The following is a 20,257-nucleotide window of genomic DNA, read 5'->3' as shown; positions in this document are numbered from 1 at the left end:
GAATGATAGTGATTATGTTGTAAAAAGTTTTGTCTTGACTGACTAATTTATTCTTCATTTCTTATCCTAACCTAAAATGTGTAATGGCGCCAAATTTCTATGTTACATTTTGACAAACATAATATGTAATATGTAATTTTTTTTTAACTATTGTAATAAAATTTAACTTAATAAAAAGTATCTTACCACTAAAAAGTTTATTTGAAAATAGTTTTTATTAAACGACTTCGTATTTATCGGGTCGGAAGCTGATGTCCTGCGAAAAGTCTACGGGGGAGCCGTCCTCGGCTTGCGTCACTTTGACAGCTGTCAGTTGTGCCAGCGATGTTTCAGATGTCCAAGTGACAGTTATCGGGAAGAAGTCGTTCGGTATCGCTGGTGTTACACTGCAGTTAATTGTTTAATAAAATTATTGCATAATACAATTTGTAATAAATAAAAAAAAATTATAAAACGCGCGAAAAACATGACCATCTTGTCAGTCGAGTAAAACTTTAGTATGTTACATGTCTAAAACCTTCCAAAATTGTTATTGTTGAAAGAAACTCTTTCTAGAATGTTCCTGTACTTACGTGAACTCCAAACTGCCAGTTTTTTGTTGTCTGTTGACAACTGGAATGCTCCACAACAAAGTGCGGCCTTTTTGCGAGTAGCTGCCCTCCCATTGGTGGACAACTACCGAAGTGTTGCCAGATCTATTCCATAGAAAATTAAACATTAATGAAATATAGCAGTTAAACTTAAAAGCTATTATGGTTTTTAGTTTTTTAATTTTTTTCTTAAGGTTCAAAGGTGATCGAAGATCGAACCGTATGAATGAAGTAATTGTTCATTTATATTAAAAAACCAAAAGTGGTTCAAATATAAATAATTTTCGACCTTATTCCGTAGTGAATCATTATTAAAACTGGATTATCGGTTATTGTGGGTATAATTTCTTAGTCCAAAGCAAAAAATCGGGCTTATACAACCAAAATAATTTAATAAGAGATCACAACTCACGGCAATGGAATGTTGATGACAACATCGGTTAACACTAAATGGTCTTGCTCCAGCTCGTATTCAATGTTGACGTCACAACCGCCATTAGCGCCCTCAGATGGCCAACAGTTCACTGCATTTATCACCATGTTATTTCATGCTCAAGTAAAGTACACAAATAGGTAATATTTCATAGATCAGAATTAGTTTGAAGCAATCCAGAAACTACTTAACTACTATTTAAAAATTTTTAACCAGTGATTCTTCATACACACGGAAAGATACTGTACAAAACACAACATATAGAAAATAAACAAGGAAAACTATTTATTTATGAAAACGTTAACGTGATTTTAGTATAAAAACATACAATTCTCTAAAAACACTTAAGAATATGTACCTATTGATAATATTTCGTCAAAATCACAATAAAAATGCAAAGCTGAAAACCAGCACAGAGACAGTTTCGTCTGTCCCTACTTCTTTCAAATTACTTTTTTATCAAGTTTGTGCCATGTAATTTTTTTATGTTTTTTATTCTACTAGCTTTTGGCAGCGACTACTTCCGCGCGGAAATAAAAAAAATAACATAATAATGATATAAGACTATGTTCTACATCTGTGCCAAATTTCATCAAGATGAGTTCTGTCGTTCCGGAGATACTTTTAACCAAACATCCATTCATCTAAACTTTCGCATTGATAATCTATCTACATATATAAAAGAAAGTCGTGTTAATTACACTATTTGTAACTCAAGAACGGCTGAATCGATTTGACTGAAAATTGGTGGGCAGGTAGCTTAGAACCAGGAAACGGACATAGGATAATTTTTACCCCGTTTTTTATTTTTTATTCCGCGCGGACAGAGTCGCGGGTAAAACCTAGTATTAGTAATAAAAAATAAGATGTTGATATTTTTTTTCCTTTCTTTTTAAAGTATTTAATTATAACTAGTGTCCTACCTGAGAGGGGAGCCAGTTTGTCATCATTGCCGGTGGTGAGCCGCCATTTGAGTACGCCGACATCACTGTGCATGGGGAACGGTCGCTGGACTTGTTTTAAACCTATGACCCCGCTAGATCGGAACGCCTCCTTGTCTACGTTTGGATGAGTCTGACAAGTGTCATACAAAATTGTATTAAGAATACCATTCGGTCTAATAAATACCACTTGGACGTTTTCATGAGTGACTAAATTAGATTTCTTCGTGAACAAAATGAACGAAAATTTAATTGTTAGATCTCGAAAAAGTTTTATAATATTTCCTAAAAGTTATCTACATATTTGTTCGTCATTTGTAGTTTCTGTCCGATTGACGTAATACACTTAAGTGACGATGACGAATTACGACGTCCTTTACTTTATGAACTGTAGTTAAAACAGTTTACAAATTTTAAGCAGATCGATGTACTATCAGGGAATCAAGCGGTATTCCATTTTCATTACTGTTATGCCGTCGTAAGCGCAACTCGCTACTACTTATTTGGTTATGTTGTAGGGAGGGGTGGAGTTATTCTCGTTGCAAAGAAAAAGGCAATTTTTCTATATGTAGACACCGTGAACTGCTTTGACTGTACTTTCATATTCTACCGTATAGGATAATGGTACATTAAGTAGGGTTTTTACATGCGAACTTTAAGGTGTATTTCCACTAACCTGTAACTGCAGAGGTCTTGTATCCTTGTTATCAATATGTACATGTATACGTCCATACTGCTCATTAACTATGCGGAGCGTCAAAAGACCTGAAAAAGCAAAATATAAGTTTTCGAGAAACAATATGACAAATGATAAGCGACTTTAAAACAATTACCTGAGAGTTCAAAGTTCTGTATATCTCCATCTCGTCCTAGGGTGAGGCTCAAACGTTCCTCAAATCGTAAATGCACACTGAAAGACAAACATAGCAACTATGTAACTTTACTAGTGACGAGCCCCGAATTCGTACGACTAGTATCTTAAAATGTCCATTATTGTACCTAGTTACAATCCAAACTCTTATACAAACTGTACCCAAAGTAAAACTCGAAACTTAGTCGTATCTTACTATTCTTATTAATATTATAAATGCGAATTTTTGGATGGATCTATGGATGTTTGACTCCGGAATGACTTAACAGATCTTGATGAAATTTGGCACAAATGTAGATGATAGTCTGGACAAACACATAAGCAATTTATTAAGTTTTTTTAAATTCCGTGCAGATGGAGTCGCGAGCAACAGCTAGTAATTATATAAACACAATTTTTACAGAAATAAAAGAGTTAAATTTCCTAATGGCCACCATATATGGAAATTGACGGTCCTCAAGTTACTTAATTTTGACTTTGTATCGAAGCTGTACAAAAACATATTGGAGTTAATCATTGAATTGAACTGTTTTAGTAAACGGTAGTTAGTTAAAATAACTTACTCTTTATGGTCGGCAGGTATAGGTGCCTTGTCCTTAGCAACAGTAGTGACTTGCGGCGTGAGGGCGGCCACATCACCTTCCTTGGCAAGACGAGATACGAATGAGTCTACATCTGCACCGCGAGATGACAACTTCATTGCTGAACTTGCCGCTTGTCTGTAACACGTACATTGATTTTGTTTTTTTAATTTTCGTGTGGATTGTTTTCCTTTTTCTGTCATATTTTCTTATTGATTCCTGTTGTAAAATATTGTTACGTTGGGTTTTTTAGCGGTAATCCACCTGAAAAACTACCTTTGAACTTCGTAATCTTATATATAAAATTCTCGTGTCACGGGGTTCGAACTTGAACTCCTCCGAAACGGCTTGACCGATTCTCATGAAATTTAGTGAGCATATTCAGTAGGTCTGAGAATCGGCTAACATCTATTTTTCATACCCCTACTAAGTTTTTTTAACTGCGCGCGGACGGAGTCGCGGGCGACAGCTAGTATTCTAATATTAACGTATTCCACACTATACTAAAGATGACGTACAGTGAAAGTAATCTATAGTTAAATCTAATCAAAATATGGATATTATTCTAAAAGATTATTTTTAAGTTGTCACAAAGTTTTTCTGTAACTACACCACCGTAAACAAACGCCACTGTACATGTGTCAATTAACCAGAATTATTGTGTTAAAATATTCTAAATTGTTGGTTAAAAAAGAGATGTTAAATTGATGTTTTTGTAAAGGTGCATTGGCAGTGGAAACACACAGTTAGACACAGACAAAATACTTACGTTTCACGAACCGGTGTAGTGGGCAACTTCTCAGCTATCGGAGAGCTTGATGACATGGTGACTGATGCCAGAGAGGAATTACCGAAACCACCGCCTATTGAAAATATTAACATATATATTTATAACTGCAAAATTAAATTAATCAATCATAGAGAGTATGTTGGTGGCTCAGGGGTTAAGCACCTGACTTGCAATCTGCAGGTCTTAGGTTCGAATCCTGCCATGTAACGATGTGTTTTTCGATTTAAATATGTACATATATCCGACGTTCTTACGATGAAGGAAAACATCTTGATGCTGCACATATCTGAGTAGAAATTCAATGATATGTGTGAAGTCAACCCGCACTGGATCAGCGTGGTTGACTAAGGCATAGTCGCCCCTAACTTGGGGTAGACTCCGAGCCCCTAAGTATTGTATAGTGAGCTGATGATGATGGAAAGTATATAGGGCCTCTTGAGTCAGTTAGATAATGTTTTTTTCAACATATATGGTTTTGTTTAATAAGGAATCTTTCCCCTGAATTTCACAGTAGTACAGTCAGTCGGTTTTTTTTTTAAATTAACAAATAGAATTATAGAGCTCACTGAATGCGGTGCTGGAGCGCGGAGTCTGCCCACGTTTGGCCGCCTCCAGTCTCTCTCGCTGTAATTCCTTCGCACGCTCGCGCATACGGTTCGCAGCTTCACGTTCTTGTGTCTGTTAGAATTATAATTTTTTTCAAGTTATTTTCTCAAAAATTTAGTATACAAAAACATCCATTATTTTAAAGCTTGAACATAATTCCCCCTGATGTTACATAGTGATGTGGAAAGAAGATATGTACTAACTAATTGAATACCTATTAACTCCAAATCTAATCCATTGTGTATTAATTTAATCAAAAATACTATTTCATTAAACTAAAGCACTAATCTCTACTATAATATACCTGTCTCACTGCTTGGTAGATTTTCTCTTCATGTGAGTCCATCTCAACAAATGAGCGAACCTGGAAAGAAAAACATGATAAACCCAGAAAAAATCTTTTACAGTCCATTAATATATTGTCTACAATAAAATGTTACCTGCGCCAAATTGACACTCTCCCTGTAACCAAGTGCCACAATCTCGTCAAATGCAAACAGCAAATTGAAAGCTTGGTTCAACACTTCCGTCTCTGTTAGTTGAGTGCAATACTCTGGTACCTGATATTAAACATACAATTTTAAAGTGGGATAGGTAGAGTATATAGTAAAAGAGCTACTCTATATATTAATACATCAAGCTACAAAAAAATATATCAAGAGAATTCAGCAAACTGACACAAGATGCTTTAGTGGTTAATAGAGAAGTATCTAAACAGTTAATTTAAATGAATGTCAATAATTTAACTCATTTAAAAAAGGCATACATTAATAGAAATAATTTTAATTACCTAATATATATACTATGAAGGATATATAATATTACTTACAACTCTACTGAACAGCCGCAATGTTTCCAAGTCTTCTAAAATGTTACTAGCCTTAGTTGTAATTAGCAACATATATAACTTATCCAACGGCTGATACACATATCTAAAAATAGAAATACAATGTCTGTAGGAACAATAGAATTTTAACCAAAATATAATAAGTACCAAAGTATAATATAATATAATATACATTTTGTAAAAAAAAGGACAAGAAATTTACCTGACAGATTCTGTCTCTACAAAAGTATGTTGCCTTCCACCGGTCATTAGTTTCGGAAAGGCTGCTAATAACCCTTCTATACGTGCTTTCGTCATCTCTACAAACTGCCGAGACACTAATGCTGAAATTGAAATAATTGTTATCTTGGCGTGGCTTCTTTAATGAATTATTACAATAAAGGATGAAAACTTTTTTAAATACCTTTCCCTGCTTTCGTACATACTGTCGCAGCTATAAGCACCTGAAATCAAATGAAAACACACATTGAAATCATAAAAAATTTATGCCGCAAAAATATATTAGTTTTCAATCATTTATATTAAATTTTTCCTAATTTTTCTTCTGGTACTAATGAGATATATATGAAGGGATGTTTAAAATAAAGTAAAATCACATTATTACCATTTTGAATATAAATATTATCCGATATTTTGGTGAGTTTCGTGTTTAAAATTTTTTGACAACAATCTGACACACTAAGCGAAGATGACGTGTAGACATTTATTTTTTAATTTTCAAATCAATTATTTTTGTTCACAAGCAACACTTTTGACACCTTCTCGACAACTTTCTTGTTACGTGGATTTTTTTATTTAACTAATCCTTTACCATAACTTAAAAGTTACTTTATTTTACGTAATATTTACCACATCTAATAATTTAATGAATAATCTGATTAAGTACGAGAAAATGAACATTTAATTATCTTTATAAAATTATTGTGGAACAGCGGAACGGAACATCAACCATCAACCAAGCAATGCAATAAAAATGTCAGATATGTCAGCACCGAACTCGTAGCACATTGTGTTCGTTTTGTATTTTCGTACATTTATTTCTACATTTCAGTGAAAAACTTACATTTTTCTAAAGTTATTACTATTGCTGTATGTAAGATGAAGGCAACTATTTAAGTGGGAGATTTAATTCTATGGAATTCGTCTTGATATTTCAAAGGCCAACAAACAAACAGTAGTGAGTAGATTTAATTATTTTGCATCTTTACACTTTTAGTTGTAATTGATACTTAAGGTTATATGCTCTCGTATTGGCGTTTGTTATTGTTGATATACTATCATTATTTCGGCTACTGATCCTACATTTAATTTGCATACAATACATATATCTTTATGCCTGATAGATTTTAGGTTCGAAGAGTATTCTTATCGTATTTAGTCAACATACCCATTACTGATATTCAAAGTAGTTTGTTATTCATCTAGTACTAGATATAGTTACTGTTGATATCTGATATCAACATGGATCAACATTTATTAGAGAGTGATTTTGAGGTATTTCTTATATTAGTATTTATTTATAGTTTTCACTCAATAAATATATTTATCAAGGTTCTATAATGTCGAATTTATTTGACTAATATGCTAAAGCTCATTTAATATTTATTATAATTCATCTCTTAATTTTTAAATATTGATGTAAAATTTGCATACTAAAGGACAAAACCACAGTCCGAAGTTCAGAAGTATGCATAGAAATGAGGAGATGTGAATGCCGTAACCGTACAGACGGGGGAGGCTCGGGGGGCTGTCCCGGGGATGACCGGGACCCTCTGATAAACTCCCCTATTATCTTGCAGGAGGAGCCCCACGAAAATCCTAACCTTGTAAGATCTGTTATCAATTTGTATTGTAGCTAGCACAGTTTATGTTTTGTGCACCCTACAATGTCTTGTGTACACCTTAATGCATGTTTAAAATTAGTAAAAAGGATAGCTCGACTGACTATACACTGACAATCTAAAAAATAATATCAAAATTCATGACACCTCACTGCAATACCCATAAAATATAAAACCTTCTTGTCAGTCAGGCAAACAATTTTACATGCATTTATTTATAGTTTTTACATAGCTAAATGTTGTAGTTTTTATTTGCTCATTTAATAATTCATTACATATATACAAATTGTATAAACACACAAGATTTTTACACACAGAAATTTATGTTACTATACGAACCCAGTTATCATAAAAAAAAAAGTGCTGCTGCACTTGGCTGTATAACTAATAAGTCTTCTTAATAGAAAAAAAGTTGTTCTTTTTTTTTAAACTGATCTTAGACTAGTTAAGGACTTTTAATGGTCTTTAATAAGATTATGACAGATTATCTGGCAGATTAAATATCAAACCAGGTAATTGACACACTCATAAATTCGTAAACCATTATCTTATCTGTGCAGTTTAAGTAATGAGACTTTAAATTGAATGACTAATACCTTTGTCTATAGGAAAGCATTTCAGTACTATAGTAAAGTAACTAAAATGTGCATTTATGTTATAGTTATGTTATTTTCTTGTTTATGTGTGTGTTAATTTATGTAATTTAAAATGAGGAAAAAATTATATATCATGGGTACTCCAAAGAAGGTGGGATTGTGTAATATATAGGTTGTAATGAAACAGCGGTTGGTTTGTACTCATTTATTTTGATGATATGTTATTCAAAACTACCTACATTTACAATATATTTATGTTTGATAAATATTAATACAAAAATGTTATCAATGCAAATGTTTACATGGATGGATTGGTTGAAGGTATCTCCGGAACAACTCAACGGATCTTGATGAATTTCGGCAATGTTTTAGAACATAGTCTGGAAGAACTGTAAAAATAATTTCACATTTCCATTGAATTCAAAAATATCTATTCAATCTTAAACACTTTCATATTTAACTAGCTTTTACCCGCGACGCCGTCCGCGCGGTATAAAAAAAATGCACACAAGATAAAAAAGTTCCTATGTCTGTCTCCTAGTTCTAAGTTACCTCCCCATCAATTTTCAGCTAAATCAGTTCGACTGATCCAGAGTTATAAATAGTGTAACTAACACGACTTTCTTTTATATATATAGATTATGAAATCAAACGCATCACTCGAGAACCGTACATACTTCCGTTATTATCGGTAGCCTATGTGTTTTTCCAGACAGTGTTCTACATCTATACCAAATTTCATTGAGATCCATGCAGCCATTCTGGAGATAACATGTAACGAACATCCATCCATCTAAACATTCGCATTTATATTATTAAGTAAGAAGAATGATTTTCAAGTTGATTTTGTTGAATGAAATTTTATCCGAATTTACTCTATATTAATATGACTATATTTAAGACAGTATTTCAGGCGGACGAAGTCGCGGGCAAAACTAGTATGTAATACTTGGAAAACAAAGCTATACTACGTTAAAATCTAATGTATAAAATTCTCGTGTCACAGTTTTCGTTCCCGTACTCCTCCGAAACGGCTTGACCGATTCTCATGAAATTTTGTGAGCATATTCAGTAGGTCTGAGAATCGGCCAACATCTATTTTTCATTTTTTTTTAACTGCGCGCGGACGGAGTCGCGGGCGACAGCTAGTATGTTATATGTTTCAATACAGATTCAATAGTGCCTTTACAATCGCATATACGTAAATCAAGCCCTTGACCTAAACAGATAGGGCGAGATCATGGATTTCCATTTGGCACAATCCTGACAGATATAGGGTAGATGTACCGTTTGTGGCCACTGTTCCGTTTGTGGCCATTTTGACATTTATAACTAAATATTAACTGTTTAGTTATTTTTATTGTATCACGTAGTTTACTTTAGGATTTTTTGATATGTTGGCAACGCTGTGAACTCTTCTCTTTAGCCGTTACGCGTATTGTGTAAAAAATAATTCAAAACATTTCTGGACGTGTGGTGTATCTGAGAAATTTCATCGATTTCTAATAAGAATCTGCATAACGACCCTGGTAAGTAAATTAGTGATATTTGTCGAAAATCTTAATATTCTTTGAATATTTTTTATTTATACTATTGAAATAGCTTAAAATTAGATAAAAAAACATTAATTTACTAAAAATAACCTAAAATATTAATAAAATAACCCATGGCCACAACTGGTACAACAAAAACATACAAGCGCTACTTTTAGTCATGCCATGACCACAAGTGGTGCATGTATTTTCCAGTTTTGGCCATCATATTTATTTGCTTGACAACTTGAGTTACTCGCGTGTATATTATGTGGTTATTAATTTTAAAATAATTAATAAAAGATGTTAATCATTAAACTAATAATTAATTCTTTAATTTTTTCTATTTTAGAAATTAAAATGCCATCGAAAATAAAAAAGAAGACCGTGGAGAAAATTCCAAAGTCTTCTCAAGCGACAATCAGCAAACCTAAAAGGACGTTTTTTAAGTATTCTGAAGCTGATTTAAAAAAGGCTTTAGAGTTAATCAAAAGTGGAACTGCTATTGCATCGGCATCTAAACAATATAATATTCCTAGAACGACATTGCGTAATAAGATGAAAGGAAGAGCTCCAGAATCTTCAGGTCGCGTGGGTCCGGAATCTGTACTTGGTCATCATATCGAAGAAAAATTGGAAGAATGGTTGTTAGGGACTAGTAAGATGGGTTTTCCGATAAATAAGGATTTTTTGATACACTCTGTGAAACAATTAGTGGAAGCAGAAGGGATGAAAAATCCGTTTAAAAACAATATCCCTGGAAGAAAGTGGTTTGAAGGTTTCCTTAAACGTCATCCATGCGTTGGACAAAAAAGAGCTGAACATCTTTGCAAGGTTCGGGCAGTTGTCACTGAGAGTGGTATACGTTCTTGGTTTTCGCATGTGGCCGAAGAGCTTGGTGAAGATATTAAAATTCTTGAAGATCCTAGACGGGTTTTTGATATGGATGAAACAGCAATACATCTTGCGCCAAAGGGTGGTCTTGTTTTGGCCGAAAGAGGAAAGGCTGTCTACGACGTAGCTGGTAATGAGAAAGAAAACGTAACGACGTTGTTTAATGTTAATGCTGCTGGAGAGTTTGCACCCCCATTAACAATATTTAAATACGAACGATTACCGAAGATTTGTGTTGATTCTGCTCCAAAGAATTGGGGGATAGGGAAGTCGGAAAACGGATGGATGACTAGTGAAGCTTTTTATGAATACTTCACAAATGTTTTTTATCCATTTCTTCAAGAGAGCGAAATTGAACTTCCAGTGATTGTATTCTTAGATGGTCATGTCTCTCACATGTCGATCCATCTAAGTAAGTTCTGTAAAGAAAAACAAATAATCCTATGCTGTTTTCCGCCACACGCAACACATATTCTCCAGCCACTCGATGTATCTTTTTTTTTCCCGTTAAAACAACGGTGGAAGAATTTGGTCCGTAATTGGCGAATCGAAAATAATGGTGCTGATGTGCAAAAACATAATGTCCCAGCTTTTTTGTCAAAGCTCATCAATGAAGAAAATTTTGTTAATGTTATTAAGAGTGGATTTAAAGCTTGTGGCATATGTCCATTCGATGCTGACGCGGTTGATTACACTAAATGCGTTGAGATGAAAGAATCTCAAAATAATCACAATATTTTTAACAAATCTGATTCACAAAAATCATCACAAGTTTCATCTCATCGACAATTCGTTGAAAGTAAAATTGATGCAGAAGTTTTGCAACGATTCAAGAACGCAAGAGCCGCAGGCATTGGTTGGGAAGCTGATGATAAATATGAGCTTTTGTATGATCTTTGGGTCAAGGCTGTAGAAGATGATAAGAATGTTGATATTGAACTGCAATCTTCATCGTGCCTCACTCTCGCGTCTAAAGATCTCAATCCATCGATTCCCAATGACAACGACATTATTGAATTTCCGTTTCCTGAATTTTCAGAGTCTGTTCTTGATGATGGTGAGTATATAATTAGACAAAACAAAAATTTGAACACTTCCTAATGTTAATCGGTTTTTAGTGTCTTTCCCTTGGTTTTTTAATTTAATTTTAAAATCATGTTTTAATTTAATTTTGTTTTTTATTCTTTTTTAGTCGATGAACAATTGGAAACCTTCATCTCTCACAGTCCTAAGCAAAATTCAGATTTTGGAGTTCCTTTCTTACTTGAACCTCCTATCCCTTTAGATATTGATAATGAGTCTACCATTGTTAGATCAATTCTTCCTTCAATTGATAACGCTATCCAGTCATCACCTGTTACTATTGAGGTAATAAAACCTGATGCTGTTTCTTCTGTTAGCACGGAAAATGTATCTAATACTATAACAATGCGTCGAAAATCATTAGACGAAGTCATAAATGAAATAGTTATGTGGCCTAAGTCTAAAAAACAGTCATCAAAGCGCAAACGTGCTGCTGAACATTTGCCTTCAGTAATAACAGCTGATAAGTGGATAGAAATCATGGAAGCTAAAGAAAAAGAAAAAAATGACAAAGAAGAAGAAAAAAAAATTAAAAAAATTGAAAGAGAAGAGAGAATTGAAAGAAATAAAAAGATGAAACAAGAGAAATTAGAGGAAAAAGCTAGAAAAAAATTAGCTAAAGAATTAGGTACCTGCGAAAAAATCTGTAAAACCGCGAAAAATGTCTAAAAATTAACTTAGTTCTTTACTTGTAACAGTTTTATTATTTTATGTTCAAATACGTTAAAAATAAATTGATATTTTGCTAATTAATTGAGTAAATATTAATAATATTCCATCCACCAAAAACTTTTATTTATTATGGCCACAAGTGGTGCAACCGATGGCCAAAAGTAGTACTTCTATGGCCACTACTGGTGAAACAGCAGGTATGATTAATTATTTATATTTTTTTAAACTAAAGTAAGTTTATAAGGTATTTGCTTTTAATTATTCGATAACTAATGTATTAAAGATATCATTTATCCATATTACGTTATTATATACTTTACTTAAGTTAATTAAATTCTAAATAAAAAATATGGAATCGCTTAAAGTGGCCACAAACGGTACATCTACCCTATATCTATCTCACTTCCACACACGTCAACGCATATAAGCTACGTCGTTTACTCCTAATGTTGCATTTAGTATGTCAGAAAGTCGGCCTATATGTATCCACGTATAATTACAATATTTTTTGCTATATTTATTTATTTCTTCTATATGTCGAATCCCGGCATGTACCAATGTGTTTTTCGATTTTCGATTTACATATGTACATTTATCCGAAAATCTTACGGTGAAGGAAAACATCGTGATGCAACCTGCACATATCTGAGAAGAAATTCAAAGATATGTGTGAAGTCAACCAACCCGCACTTGGCCAGCGTGGTTGACTATGGCCTAGTCACCCCTAACTTGGGGTAGGCTCCGAGCCCCTCAGTGGGGACGTATAGTGAGCTGATGATGATGATATGTCGATTAGTAGTTTATATGTAAGTAGTTTTGGTAACAGAAATCTACACTAAGAGCCAAGCCACCCCTAGCCAACGAACCGAACGTCAGTGGCTTAGGAATTAAGCACTTGACTTGCAATCTGCAGATCCTGGGTTCGATAAATGTATGGGTGGATGTTTGTTAGAAGTTATCGGAACAGTAAAACGAATCTTGAAATTTGCCACAGATGTAGAACATAGTTTGGAAGTACACAGAGGCTACGAATTAAGTTTTTTTTTTTATTCCGCGTGTACGGAGTCGCGGGTGACAGCTAATATGGAACATATTAAGCGTTGCGTATTCGCAGGTGAAACATAAATCCCATAGCAAATTTTATGTATATAGATTTGATTCATAAATACCATTCACGCTTAAATCGAATTCCGTTACAATCAGTGGCAGCTTGACAAATTGATCTTTTGTACAATTGTTACGAGGCACGCGATATCTTAACAAACACATTGTTAATATCAACTTTATATAAATACATCTATCTATATATATATATATATATATAAAAGACGTGTTAGTTACACTATTTATAACTCAAGAACGGCTGAATCGATTTGACTGAAAATTGATGAGGAGGTAGCTTAGAACTAGAAGACGGACATAGGAACTTTTTTATCTTGTGTGCATGTTTTTTTATTCCGCGCGGACGGAGTCGCGTGTAAAAGCTAGTATATATATAAAAGAAAGTCGTGTTAGTTACACTAATTATAACTCAAGATCGGTCGAACTGATTTAGCTAAAAATTGATGGGATAATTTTTACCCCGTTTTCTATTTTTTATTTCGCGCGGACGGAGTCGCGGGTAAAAGCTAGTATATTATAAATGCGAATGTTTAGATGTATGTATGTTTGTTACAAGGTATCTCAGTAACGGCTCAATGGATCTTGATGTTTGGCACAGACGTAGAACATAATCTGAAAGAACATATAGGCTACTAATCAAGTTTTTTTTAATTCCGCACCAACGCAATCGCTGATGACAATTTGTTTATAATATAAGTAGTGAGATTGTAAGCGGACGGTGAGATGAAAAACCAATAAGGCCCTGTAATAAATTTTATATTCACGCAAATATACCTAATTTTCTTGTCCTCTTTACTGAGTAAGGGCATCAGTATTTAAAAGCCATAATTACTTGGTAACTAATCGACTTAAATAAGTTATTTCTCATGACCTGTCTGCCTTAATCTAATATATAAAATTCTCGTGTCACGGTGTTCGAACTTGAACTCCTCCGAAACGGCTTGACCGATTCTCATGAAATTTTGTGAGCACATTCAGTAGGTCTGAGAATCGGCCAACATCTATTTTTCATACCCCCCCCCATTTAGTTTTTTTAACTGCGCGCGGACGGATTCGCGGGCGACTGCTAGTATGATATAAACTGATTTATGTTGTTTTTGATTATTATGATATAGCTTAATATCAAATTATAGCTTAGAAAATTCTTATGGTCAGAATAACAGGAAAAAAAATTAAGTTTTTTTTTGTAAAATGGACCTTGTATACTTGTACCATTTTGTAATGTTGATGTTTAGATTATAAGTAACGTAATAATGCCAAGGACATTGAAGCTAAGATTATAGTTTTATAAGCACTTGCACGCTTCTCCGTCCGCTCGAAATAAAAAATTAGCCGCCGTATATTGATTTCTATTATTTTAAACATATTATTATGGCGTCTTTATTTTTCATAAATAAAGTTTGCCTAATAATTTTAAATTGTAATTTTTATATAAAGCATATTTGATTCCTGACGATTACGTACAAAATATGGAACAACTTTACGTACAAATAGATGGATAGATGGATGTTTGTTTGAAGGTATCTCCGGAACGGCTCAACGGATCTTAATGAAATTTGGCACAGATGTAGAACATAATCTGGAAGAACATATAGACTACTTATTAAGTTTTAATGCCGTGCGGACAGAGTCGCGGGCGACAGCTAGAAATTTAATATGTCTGGTGTTCACTGATATCATTTTAGTGATAGTCAAACTAATAAGTTAAAACCACGCTTCAGTGGAAACGACCCATAACAATGGCTTAGTGTGTGCTTAATTATAAAGATAATAGGCATAGGTGGGCACAGTTAATCAAAAAGTTAACTTCGTTAATCGTTAATTCGTTAAATAAAAATTTAACTTCGTTAATCGTTAAAGCGTTTAATTTACGAAAATTTAACGCAAATTAAAGTTAACAGTTAAAGTTAATTTTTGTTTATATTACGAGTATAAGGCGCAAGCGGGAAATGGCCATACGAATAATCTCCGAATCGTATGGACCGATTTTGTCGAGACTTTCAATAGAACTTAGGCTATTTTTTTACTGCGCTTACGAAATCTCGGGCGATCGCTAATCCTATCTATAGTTTAGTTATATAATATACTAAATATAGTTTAGACAATAGGAGCGATGTACTAATACCATAATAATGACATAGCATGCACTAGTTACACACACTTATATACTACACTGACAATGATAGACAATTGACTTTTTCAGTCAATTTTTTTATCGACAATCCGACGTCACGGAATTAGAGATCTAACTAAATTTAGACAACACAAATTTTCTATTAAACAGTTAAGACATGTGATAATATAAAAAAAAAAACTTTTGTGCAGTATTTACATTTATCTGTTACTATTTGCTCCCGGATATTCATTTGCTCATACTCCAACAACTGAACATTTAATTTTATGTATAATTTGGTAGTATTTTTTATTTTATTTTAGCTAAGGACCCATGAACAGACTAGACTTATCATTTTTTACGTACTTTTTATTTATTTATATAGATTTATTAATAAAACTTCTAACATCAGAGGAAACTTATTATAACATTGATAAATAAACTATATAACCAATCCACAGTGATACATCTCAACGCATCAAACCATACAATGCCTTCGATAACTTCTATCATCTATCGTCCGATCTATTGTTATATGTTAAATCAAGTTAAATTACTCTCAGTGTATAGAGCAGAAGTTACACGACATAACGAAAACAACCGATCGCGGGTGATGTCTTCTCTCTTTCTTATCACCTATAAAATCGTTATAGTTAATTAGTAAGAATATGTTTTGAATTATTTTCAACGACAATCGATTAATTTTAAAATAAACTTTCGATATACGTAAAAAAATCGATGTCTTTTTGTAAAGGTCACTTGTGGCGACATTTCATATATTAAATTTAGTATAACACAGTTTAACATTATTTCACTAACATAATTATTTTATCTTTTTCCTCATTCTTTCTCGTTTTGTCGTATACTTTTTTTTGTAAACAAACAAATTATCTTCGCTATTGTCTTTGCGCAGCGCACGTGCATCCCCGACAATTAGAAGGGTTGGGGCCATAAATCCATCGAGTTCGTTATCGAATTCTCTGTGCGGCTGTCCATTTGATCCTTTGTTCATATTTTTAAAATGTAAAATTATTTTTCGTTGACTATGAAGAAGCCCCAAAAAACAAACGACGGTAATAAACACCTAAATCCCTTTTGTTTTTGAGGAACGTTTATTGCGTGCACATTTCGTCTTTCGAATTTTTAAATTTATTTTTCATTGTTTGTTTCTTATCTACGCAATGACAAAAAAATCCTATTTGTACGCTTTTTCAATTGAACCATAAACTATTTTTTTTATATTTTTTATTGTCTTTAAACTCCAACATTAAAATAAACATTTTGTCTGCAACAAAGTTTAGTTGTATTTTAGGTACGACGTTGAAGAGTAATGCACTCTCGATTATTTTGATTGCTATTCAACGCAGAGTTTATCTTTTTTAATAGATTTTGCGTCTCACGTATAACAATTATTGTATTAAGAGTAAAGTGTTTTCGAACCTTATGTTGATTTTATAACAAAGTCTTGTTCTAAAAAAAGTGATGTTAAATAAATGAAAACCAGTTTTAATGTGAATAAAATGTAATAAAGACTTTTCGAGACATTTGTGTCAATGTGAAATAATTAATAAACTTTGAAGGTTTCTAGCGCCTAAACTTCGCAATATTTGATAGAGGTAAGTTTGTTTAAATCGTCACTATTTTCTAACAAGGATTCTGTGGTACTCTTTTGATCAAGTCTATCCCGGCCGCTCGGTGTATTGTATAACATGCATCACACTCGCTCGTTCTCGTTCTCTCTCGTTCTCGTTCACCATTCGACTCGCCGACGGTCGCCGAACATAGCCGAACTTACGAATGTAGCCTGATGCATAATTTAAATAATATGACAACACGTCAATAAGTATCTATTGTAACAATTAACGGACTAAATTAACGGAAGTAGAATTTAGCGGAAGTTAACAAGAGCGTTAACACTTTTTGAATTTAACTTAAAAGTTAATCCGTTAAGGAAAATGTTAACTTCGTTAATTAACGATTAACGGATTAACGAGTTAATGCCCACCTTTGATAATAGGGTTAGCTATATTTGACATTATATTGATGCTAGTTGCCGCCTGCGACTCTGTCCGCACGGTATTTAAAAAAAACTTAAAAGTAAGTTCTTCCACACTATGTTCTACATCTACGCCAAATTTCAGCGACATCCATGTAGCCGTTCTTGAGACACCTTCTAACAAAAATCCATCCAAACATTCGCATCTATATATGTAAAAGAAAGTCGTGTTAGTTACAATTTTTATAACTCAAGTTCGGTCGAACTGATTTAGCTGGAAATTGATGGGGAGGCTAGAATAGCTTAGAACTAGGAGACGGACATAGGAACTTTTTTTTTATCTTGTGTACATTTTTTTATTCCGCTCGGACGAAGTCGCGGGTAAAAGCTAGTTTATAATATAAGTAAGATATGCTAGAGACAAATTATAATTAATTTTGCCGTAGAATCGCGGTACTTGGTAATTAGTAAAGTAATCATTTTAAGATTTTATTTGATAAAAGCGATATAACAAAGTTTTAAATACAAAGGTCTTTATTTAAATTTTACATAAGCATCCGTTACCTTCAGTTTTGTTAAATAGATGTTTTGTTTATTATTATGAAGAATATTTGCCAGACGTCGCAAAAAATAACAAAAAACAAAATTAACAAATGAAGCTTGTATTTCTTTTGACAGACAATTGATTTATTTCTTGTTGCCTTGTAGTATTTGCCTTCAAATAATATCCAAGCAATGTAAAATCACAGGGCAAAAATATAAACATACTTGCTGTCGTCCGCGACTCCGTCCACGCGGAATTAAAAAAAAACATAATAAGTAGTCTAGCCTAGTACATCTTTGTCAAATATCATCGGGATCCGTTGACTCGTTCTGGAGATTCCTTCAAACAAACATTTATCCATCCATCCAAATATTCGCATTTATAATATTAGTAAGATAAATATAAAAAATAGCATATAAACAATGTGACTGCGTTACTCTTTGACACGTGGATAGAGCGAGAGTGGCTCATTTATTTCTCTTTCTGACTCTTTCTTGTAACGAATTTTGTTTCGTCCTTGAACTTTATCACTATTTTATTGTTAATTCCCGCCAAAATAGCGAAATTCTTAAAAAATACACATCTAGTATAATTAAGAGCTTTTTATGGAATTAAAAATTTAAGCTGCAAAACAATATGTCGCAATACAATTTGCTTGAAGTTGCCTTTTTACGCAGTACATTTTTTGTGAATGGAATCAGTTATTAATTATAATGCTCGAATCTCATAAACGGAAAATGCGTAAAACATCCTTTGCTTTTAATTTAAAAAAAAGACAAGCTTGTTCATATGCCAGTATCAAGCAAGCTTAAGTATTACTTAAATTATATTTAGCCATTTAAGTGTGCTACGAACAAAAGCAATTTTATAAACCGCAATAATTTTTAAGCCACATTTAAAACATCTCAATGCTTGTCAATGTTTTATTTTATATTTCTTTAGTAGTTAATTCTTTTGTGAGAATAAAATTTATTTCAGGTCTTTAAACATAGGGCAAGGTCAATAGCTTAGTCAATAAAACTCCTTTTCCACAAAGCAACTTCAGTCTTTGGGGGTAGATCTTTCCATGAAGAATAGATGATGCCGCTCTTTCCAAGTTGCTATATCCATTTGTATGTATGTGTTAATGTAACTTACTAACAATATTAATCTGACTGTGTGCAGTCGTGCGGCATCTGCACGATGTTTCCTTCGTGCATGTCGCTGCTGCCGCGCCGCAGCGAGCCGCGCCCGCCTCGCCCCGGCCAAGCGCCCGTACTCCTCAACGTGTACGACATGTACTGGACCAATTGGTAAGAACACGCGTTCCATCTTACTATGTTACTTACTAATATTATAAATTTGAACTTTATATGGATGGATGAATAGAAGGTATCTCCAGAACGCCTTAATTAATCTTGATTAAATTTGGCACAGATGTAAAACTCATAAGCTACAAGTTTTTTTTTCCGCGCGGATGGTTGGGTGGACGGACAGTTGGTTTTTGAATACTTTTTTTATTATGCCATCTTTATTTTGATTAGAACCGGTAAGATCTCCTGTTCCATTTTTAAAATAATTACACTTTTTTTTTTAATTAGGCGTTCTTTAATGGCCAGTGATATTTATAGACCGTTCTAATGATGAGCCAATTATCGAAGTTGTTACGAAATAGGACGCCCTGTTGGCCTAATTATTATTAATCCAGTAACTCGACCATTTTGTAGTCTAGCATTAATCAGATTTTTTCAGCCGAATTTTAATACAAATATAATAAAATTGTTAATTTTTTTTCGGTCCTTTATACTTAGACAATATTCAAGATTTAATTTATATGTGCCTCTATGTTATGTGTTGACGAAATAGATGAAATGTTGAAGAAAAATACAAAGTTGCCTTTGGTCATTGAAAAATTTTTACATATACATATTTCTCTGACTTCACAAAGATTTTCTACCTTTTTAAATTGTTAGTAATCTTTACCTGCATAAGCAAAACCAGGACAAAGCGTTATTACTGATCATGATTTCCACTCAACGTCCATCAGCCACAATCAGAGTTGTTAATTGATCACTAAGGGAGTTACTTAATGGGACTATTGTCTATTTAAAGAATGTATAAAAGTATTTTAGAGTACTTATTTCAAACATCTCTGTTATTACAACTCTACGGAACAGTGTCGAGAGTACTCGAGGGGAGAACTGGAACTAAGCCGAGCGGAACTTG

At 33.3% G+C, this 20,257-nt stretch overlaps 1 protein-coding gene across 1 annotated transcript; it reads right to left on the bottom strand.

Annotated features, from left to right (window-relative positions):
- Positions 1 to 83: 83 nt before the first annotated feature.
- On the bottom strand, positions 84 to 20,055 carry LOC106708044 (coatomer subunit delta). The gene is made up of 16 exons (XM_045684676.1): positions 20,049 to 20,055; positions 19,194 to 19,309; positions 6,063 to 6,102; positions 5,862 to 5,982; positions 5,642 to 5,744; positions 5,253 to 5,372; positions 5,117 to 5,176; positions 4,773 to 4,884; positions 4,186 to 4,279; positions 3,399 to 3,554; positions 2,798 to 2,874; positions 2,641 to 2,729; positions 1,947 to 2,097; positions 1,003 to 1,114; positions 573 to 695; positions 84 to 386 (listed from the first exon to the last, which is right to left on the bottom strand). The coding sequence occupies exons 1-16, from the start codon at positions 20,053 to 20,055 to the stop codon at positions 218 to 220; spliced, it is 1,650 nt and encodes a 549-aa protein (XP_045540632.1). The 3' UTR covers positions 84 to 217.
- Between the last annotated feature and the right edge of the window lie 202 nt (positions 20,056 to 20,257).

The sequence above is a fragment of the Papilio machaon genome, chromosome 27 (genome assembly GCF_912999745.1).
Source record: "Papilio machaon chromosome 27, ilPapMach1.1, whole genome shotgun sequence".
Classification (NCBI taxonomy): domain Eukaryota; kingdom Metazoa; phylum Arthropoda; class Insecta; order Lepidoptera; family Papilionidae; genus Papilio; species Papilio machaon.
This window is presented reverse-complemented; position numbering and strand designations above follow the sequence as displayed.